Genomic DNA, 7,591 nt, shown 5'->3' on the forward strand with positions numbered 1-7,591 from the left:
CTTCTGCTCGGTCTCCGCGAGGTGTCGCCTTCGGCCGAGGAACCCGCCGCCGCGCCAGCCCCTGGTCTGCGGTTTTGTCTGGATGTGTAAACGAGGGGGGCGCCCCTCGCCTGCTCACTGAAAACTGCAAACCTCCTGCGGTCCTGGCTTTGGGCGGTCGTGTCCCGACCCCCCCCCCCGCCCCGTCTTGCCTTCCCCCAGCTTATACTCGAGAAGCCCCCTCTGCCCAGTTTTGCAGGAAGCCGGCCCGGCGCTCCTCCGCAGCCAGGGCGGGGGCTGGGGCAAGAGCCACCCCCACCCCGCTCCCACCCCCCGCAGGCCGAACCCTCCGGAAATTTTCCTCGGATGCCAGGCGCTTGCCAGGCTTACAGGGCGGGCGTTTGCAGTGCACGGCTTGGCGCGCAGCTGGTTTGCAGAGCGCACCCGGTGCACGCCCGGGGGTCCGAAAGGGCGGGAGGAGCGCAGATCCCCAGCGCCGCAGCCTGCTTGCAGCAAAGAAGAAAAGCAAGTGGCTTTGGCGCGAAAGCCCTGGCGCCTCCCCTGATTTTTATGGAAATCAGGAGGGCGGGGTAAAGCCGCTTCCCTCGGCCTCTCTCCCTCCCCACGGCCTGCGCCGCAGCCCCCTTCTCTCCCCGCCCCCCGGGTGTGTCAGATTTTTCGGTTAATAATATCCCCCGAGCTTCAAAGCGCAGCCAGTGACAGTCATCTGTCTGGACGCGCCGGGTGGATGCGGGGGGCTCCTGGGAACGGGGCTGCAGCCGAGCTAGCGCGAGCCAGGCGCAAGCGCGCAGGAACGGCCGCCCGAGGACCCCCCCCCCGCGCCACCCCCACGGCCCACCCGGAGATCCCCGCGCAGTCGCCTCCGGATACCCGGCCGCCGGCGGGAGGTAAGGAGCGGGGCTCGCAAGCCTCTCGGCGTCCCGGGAGAGGCGGGCCCGGCGGGGAAGGCCAGCCCGGGGCCGGGTCGTTGCTCGCAACCCCGGGCGCCAGAGGTGCCCGCGGGGCGCTGTCTGCCTCCGAAACCACGACCGCGGGCTTTCCGCTGCAAAACCCGGGCCCGCCCCGCGGGCACCCTGACTGCGAGCGACCCGCCCTGCTCTGATCCTTCTGCTGCTGCCCTTGGCAGGGGGGCGTAATGGCTACATCGGAAACAAAATGCGCTCCTCTCTAGAAGGTTTGTCGGCCTCTGAAAAGACGGAGGGAGCCCAGGCGTCCCCGCCCCGAGGCCGGGGGTCTTCGAAGGGTGTCCGGAGGAAGGAGGGGAGTGGGGCAGGGACAGGCCGCCTCGGCGGCTCTGTGGGGCGCGACTGCCCCAGCTCCAAGGAGACGCGGCTTCCGCGGCGCCCTCCCCGCGCGCGGCGTCCCGGCTCCATCCCCAGTTGTCCGGCTCAGGCCCCCAGTAAGGAGGACGCTGCCGGGGGGTTGGAAGAGCGGGACCGGGATGAAAGTGGGGGTTCAAAATTAGCTATTGGCGGCGGTGTCCATGCTAAGGGGGAATGCCGAGGGGCGCCGGCTCCAATTTGGGGGGGAAGGTCCGTGGTTTTGGGTGCCTTCTGGTGTCTGCCTAGAGAAAGGGAGGCTTTTTTTTTTTTTTCCATTTGCAAAGTTTCCTGATCCCCATTATCGTCTGCGCTTCCGAGGTTACATTTTTGCAGAGGGCGTAGGGGTGCGCTCCATCCCAGGCGGGGCAGACCACCGGCTTCGTTGGGGCGGCCGGTTCAGCGGGGCGCGCGGGTGGCAGCCCGGCTTCTGCAGCCCACCGCGGCCCCCTCTGCCAGGCAGGGCCTGGTGTGAATGAAATGGCAGTTTGCAAAGTTGCAGAGCGACGCCGCCACCACCCCTTGCATCTGCATGCCCCCTCCTACCCCCGGCGTAGACAGCTTGTACACAAAAGGAGGGAGGGCGAGGTCTAGAGCCAGAACTTCCTGCAGCCCCGGGCGCGCGGGCCAGGGTGGGGGCCTTGGAGCGGGCAGAGTTCTGCTGCCGGGGGTGGAGGGGGCGCCAGCTATTTGCAGCCCCCCTTTCTGTTTGGCTTGCCGACCCTCTCCGGGCTTGTCTGTCGCTTGCAGCGCTACCCGCGGGAAGAAAGCGCCCCAGGGGCCGAGAGGAGCCGAGCCGAGAGCAGCTCGCGCACGCCGGCCGGGGGCCGAGCCCACGCCGGCCTGCGCCGCGACCACCATGCCCGGCATGCTCTGCAAAAACCCTGACCTCGAGTTCGACTCGCTGCAGCCCTGCTTCTACCCGGACGAGGATGACTTCTACTTCGGCGGCCCCGACTCGACCCCCCCAGGGGAGGACATCTGGAAGAAGTTCGAGCTGTTGCCCACGCCCCCGCTGTCGCCCAGCCGTGCCTTCCCCGAGCCCAGCCCCGAGCCCCCGAGCTGGGCCACAGAGATGCTGCTGCCCGAGGCCGACCTGTGGGGCAGCCCGGCCGAGGAGGACGCATTCGGCCTGGGGGGTCTGGGCGGCCTCACCCCCAACCCGGTCATCCTGCAGGACTGCATGTGGAGCGGCTTCTCCGCCCGCGAGAAGCTGGAGCGTGCCGTGAGCGAGAGGTTGCAGCTCGGCCGCGGGGCACCGGCCGCCGGGCCCTCCCCCCAGGTCCCCCCCGGGGGCACCTCCAACCCTCCGGGCCGCGGGCCTGGCGCGCCGGGGGGCACGGGCCGGGCGGGGGCCGCGCTGCCCCCCCGAACTCTCCAGCCCAGCCGCCGAGTGTGTAGACCCCGCGGTGGTCTTCCCGTTCCCGGGCAGCCAGCGGGAGCCGGCGGCCACAGTGCCGCTCACCACCGCCTCTGCCCCGGCTCCTGGGCCTGGGCCGGCCGTCGCTTCCGGGGCGAGTACCATCGCCCTGGCCGGTGTCCCGGTGGCCGTCCCTCCGCGTACAGGCAGCCGCCTGGCCCGTAACAGTGAGCACAAGGCGTCCAGCACCTCCGGGGAGGACACCTTCAGTGACTCAGGTGAGGCCCTTGCCCAGGTCCCCCTGCCCTCCATGGGCTACCAGTACTGGGGGTCGCTTCCCTTTGGTAGGAGCTCTGGGAAGTGCCTTCCAGTCCAGGCTGGTGGCAGAGAAGTTGACTTGCAGCAGGAAGGGTTGAGAAGAACCTGCTCCCCCAAGTCTCACCTGTGCTGAGTTCCTCCCCTTCCCTGGGAGCCTCCCTTGCCATGGCAGCTGTGCTCTGTGCAGCCCCCACCTTGGGAAATAAAATGAAGAAAAGTTGGTGGCCAGAGCTGGCTCAGGATGATGCGTGGCCAGCCACTTGGGGAGCCCCGGGGGATGGAGAGGGACCCTCTGGCTCAGGCCAGGGGAGAGGAATGACACCCAGGAAGTAGCAGGGGCTGCAAAACCCTATCTAAGGCTCAGGCATTTAAGCAGGCGCCTGGGAACACGCTTTCCTGTGATCAAGTCTCTGCCCCCCTTGCCTGGGTGGGGGGCTGCTTGCTCTTGGTCCAGGGCCAGCAGGCGGCAATCCCGAGGGCCAATTGTCTGAAAGGCTGCGGTGTGTGTGTGTGTGTGTGTGTGTGTGTGTGTGTGTGTGTGTGTGTGTGTGTGTGTGTGTGTGTGTGTGCGCGCGCGCGCACGCGCGTGCACCCCTTGGGCCACAGCCACAACGGCAGTTGTCTCCTTGCACAAGGGGCCTCCTGGCAGTTCCCAGGGAAATCCGGGGTGAGTTTTGTCTTGCAGCCCCTGAGCCCAAATGGCCTGGATTCTGGATTCTGCTCTGACCTAGTGCCCTTCAGGGTGGGCGGCACCCAGCAGGCTCTCCAGGAACACACACACCCCGCCCAGTGCAGGGCTTGGCCGGTTTTGAAGGGGGGAAGGGTTAAAACCCAGACTTGGCCTGGGGCTCTGGAGGGAAAGTACCTTACAGCCTTGAGGGGAGCCCTTGTCCTTGGAGCAGGGAGCAGGGGCCCCTTCAACCTTGAAAAGCAGGGTTTTCCGACTTCAAGTGGATAAACACCCAGGGCGAGCCCATCTGACGGGCCTGGAGGGGAAACTTGGTGATAAGCCTCCAGGCCGAAAAGGCCCTCTGTCCCTTTAATGTCTGCCTTGACAGCTTTCGGTGAGGAAGCACTTCCTTCCAACAGCTGTCTTCTTGGCAGAAAACCAAAACATTGGCTTAAAGGGACCCACAGGCTGGAACTGACTCACATTTCAGCTTTAGAACAAATCCAGCAATTGTTCAGCTTTCCAATCTCCTTTAGATCAAGCAGAAGATGTGTTGTGATTTTCATGCTTGCATTTTAAACAATAATTTTCTCTCCCAGCTTTGGTGGTAAATAGGAGAGGGAAGTAGAGAGCACACGATGCTGCATGTTTTGGTGGCTGCTGTCACTGGGGGTGGCAGCCAGGAGAGGTGCTCCTGTTTCTCTGGTTGTTTACGGCTACTGTAAATCAGCCTCGCAGTTAAAAATTGTTTTCCAAGTGCAAAACTGCTTACTGTTTAGAATGCACGTTCCTGGGAGAAGAGTTATTTTTCTTCCTCAGTTGATTACATTGTGCCTACAGCTTTTCTCCGGACTTAAAATGAAACTGGACCACGTATAAATCTCCAAGTGAGTCTGGGAGGCGACAGCCACAATTTGAATTGTGGAAGTAGAAGCGTAAATACATGTACGAGGCAGAGAAAAACTAGCATGTACTGAGCGTGTGTCCCCTGGGGGCAGCTCTGTGGCAGGTCTCCCACCGTGGCTGCCAAACCCTAGAAGGTTGTCCAAAGATGGTGGTTTTCTCCCCGTTTCACAGCTGAGGAAACTGAGGGTTAGAAAGAGCGGGCAGGTTGTGCTGGAGCTGGGGTTCTTTGTTCTTTGTGTCATCTGTTGAAGTCTCGGTGGGGGCTGACAGTGGACAGGGTTAGAGGGAAGGGAGGAGTCCTTCCAATTTTTCCTGGTCCTGCTCACGGAGTGGTGAGTTGTGCCCCGCCCCAGCCTCCCGTCCACCAGTGTGTGTGGCCATCTGCATAGCCATTGGCACGTTACCCTCTTTCTCTCCAAGATGAGGAGGATGAGGAAGAGGAAGATGAAGAGGAGATCGACGTGGTGACGGTGGAGAAGCGGCGCTGCTTGTCCGGCAGCAGCCGGGCCGTCACCACCTTCACCATCACCGTGCGCGCCAAGACCCCGGCCCTGGGCGCGGCGAGGGCGCCGCCGGGGGAGCTGACCCTCAAGCGCTGCGCCCCCATCCACCAGCAGCATAACTACGCGGCCCCGTCGCCCTACGTGGAGAGCGAGGACGTGCCGCCCCAGAAGCGGGCCAAGAGCGACGCGTCCCCACGCCCCCTTCGGAGCGCCCCGCCGCCCAAGGCCAAGAGCCTGAGCCCCCGCAACTCCGACTCGGAGGACAGCGAGCGCCGCCGCAACCACAATATCCTGGAGCGCCAGCGACGCAACGACCTGCGCTCCAGCTTCCTCACGCTCAGGGACCACGTGCCAGAGCTGGTGAGGAACGAGAAGGCCGCCAAGGTGGTCATCTTGAAAAAGGCCACCGAGTACGTCCACTCCCTGCAGGCCGAGGAGCACCAGCTGCTGCTGGAAAAGGAAAAGCTGCAGGCGCGGCAGCAGCAGTTGCTCAAGAAGGTGGAGCAGGCGCGGACTTGCTAAACGGTTCTCAAAACTGGACAGCCACTGCCACTTTGCACATTTTGCTTTTTTTCTTTTCTTTTTTTTTTTTTTAAACAAACATTGTGTTGACATTAAGAATGTTGGTTTACTTTCGAGTCAGTCCCCTGTGGAGTGCGGGTCTGGGGGGTGGGGTGGGGGTGGAGCAGGGCGCGTGGGGTAGTCCTGCCGAGACCCTGGGGAGGGCCTGGGGGCCGGGGGCTGCCTGGCAGGGTCGCCCCCACGCCCGCGGCGGTGGTGGTAGAAGTCCCGAGACCGAGGTGGGAGCCCTCGGGCTGGTGAAGTCACCTTGTTTGTTCTAAGTTTCCAAACCACAGAAAGTCATTCCTTCTTTTAAAAAATGGTGCTTAAGTTCCAGCAGATGCCACTTGCGGGGTTTGCCATTGGAGACCCCCCAGGGGACGTTTCTGTAAATAACCGTTGACGCACTCGCCTTTTGTACCGGTCTCGGTGATGCGAGGTGCCTCTCGCGGCCAGGATTGGACTGGAAGTTCACACCTAAGTACTGTAATACCTCAATGTTTGAGGAGCATGTTTTGTATACAAATATATTGTTAATCTGTTATGTACTGTACTAATTCCTACACTGCCTGTATACTTTAGTATGATGCTGATACATAACTAAATTTGATACTTATATTTTCGTATGAAAATGAGTTGTGAAAGTTTTGAGTAGATATTACTTTATCACTTTTTGAACTAAGAAACTTTTGTAAAGAAATTTACTATATATATATATGCCTTTTTCCTAGCCTGTTTCTTCCTGTTAACGTATTTGTTCATGTTTGGTGCATAGAACTGGGTAAATGCAAAGTTCTGTGTTTAATTTCTTCAAAATGTATATATTTAGTGCTGCATCTTATAGCACTTTGAAATACCTCATGTTTATGAAATAAATAGCAATTAAATGATGCATTTAGTTTTTTTTCCCCCCTTGAAACAGTGGCTAAACTATATCCCTTAAGTAACAACCACGAATAGTAGATCATTTATAATAGAAAGAGCTTAGTTTCCCAACAGCCTTTTTTTTTTTTTTTTTTTTTTTTTCACTTTTAATGCTCCTTAGTGGGATGGGGTTACTGTCCCCGCTTGAGGTTGAGGGAACTGGGCTTGGGGGAGGCTAAGGTGGTACAGCCTACTTTGCAGTGCCACGCTTCATTCAGAAAGCCCTTCCTGTTTGTGCTGGTCATTTAGGCCAAGACATCAGAGAGCTCCCCTGTCGGGTGAGAGGTCACATCAGGAGACATGGTAAGTCAGCTGTACTTTCGCTTGTTGAAGCTGGCAGGCAGCTTCATGGGCTGGTGTAGACCATGGCTTGTCTCCAAGAACACACTTCTCAACATTTAAGCATTGCAGCAGAAAAGGTGGTCTCTCCCTGAAGGAGCGCAGTCCCCAGATTGGCAGAGACGTGGCACCTGGCACGAAGGGAGCTGTGCACCTAGATCAGGTGCTGTGTCTACGGGGGCAGCACGGGGCCCTTGGATAAGCTTAGCGTGAGTGCAGAGTGAGTAGCTTTGCCCACCTCTCACACTGGTCTCCCCGGGGGGATTTTGGATACTGGAAGGGTTGATCTGGGGAGATAGGCTCAACCTTTGTGTGCCCTGAGGACCACGGTGGGGCCAGTGGGTTTGGCTCATCTCTTAGATTCCCAGCCCTTTCTGAGCTGGAAAAGGCCTTTCATTGACAGAGAAGTCCAAAGTCCAGGGAGGAGAGAAGGCTTTGCCCACCCGTGTCAGCTCGCGACGGGTGGAGGTGGGAGGTACTGTCAGCGCAAGGCCCTGTCTGTACCAGTCGCTCTGTAAAGGGGTGTAGGGGTTCAGAACTGGAGGCCAAAACCCCAAACCCCAGAGCAATGAGGACGGGTTGTGCTGCCAAAGACATCTCAGGTCTGACCGTGTGGAAAACAGGGTAGGGTCAAATCCCCTTCCACCCCTACCTGCTTCCCCCACTCCCTAACCACTACACTAGAAAATAA

General features: G+C 59.8%; 1 protein-coding gene across 1 annotated transcript; it reads left to right on the forward strand.

Moving 5' to 3' along the window:
- Positions 1-828: 828 nt before the first annotated feature.
- On the forward strand, positions 829-6,527 carry MYCN (MYCN proto-oncogene, bHLH transcription factor). The gene is given in 4 exon segments (XM_077151889.1): positions 829-887; positions 2,070-2,682; positions 2,684-2,957; positions 4,994-6,527. Coding segments are annotated over 3 exon segments (1,383 nt in total). The 5' UTR covers positions 829-887; positions 2,070-2,178; the 3' UTR covers positions 5,599-6,527.
- The last annotated feature ends 1,064 nt before the right edge of the window (positions 6,528-7,591 follow it).

The sequence above is a fragment of the Tamandua tetradactyla genome, chromosome 3, assembly GCF_023851605.1.
Source record: "Tamandua tetradactyla isolate mTamTet1 chromosome 3, mTamTet1.pri, whole genome shotgun sequence".
Lineage (NCBI taxonomy): Eukaryota > Metazoa > Chordata > Mammalia > Pilosa > Myrmecophagidae > Tamandua > Tamandua tetradactyla.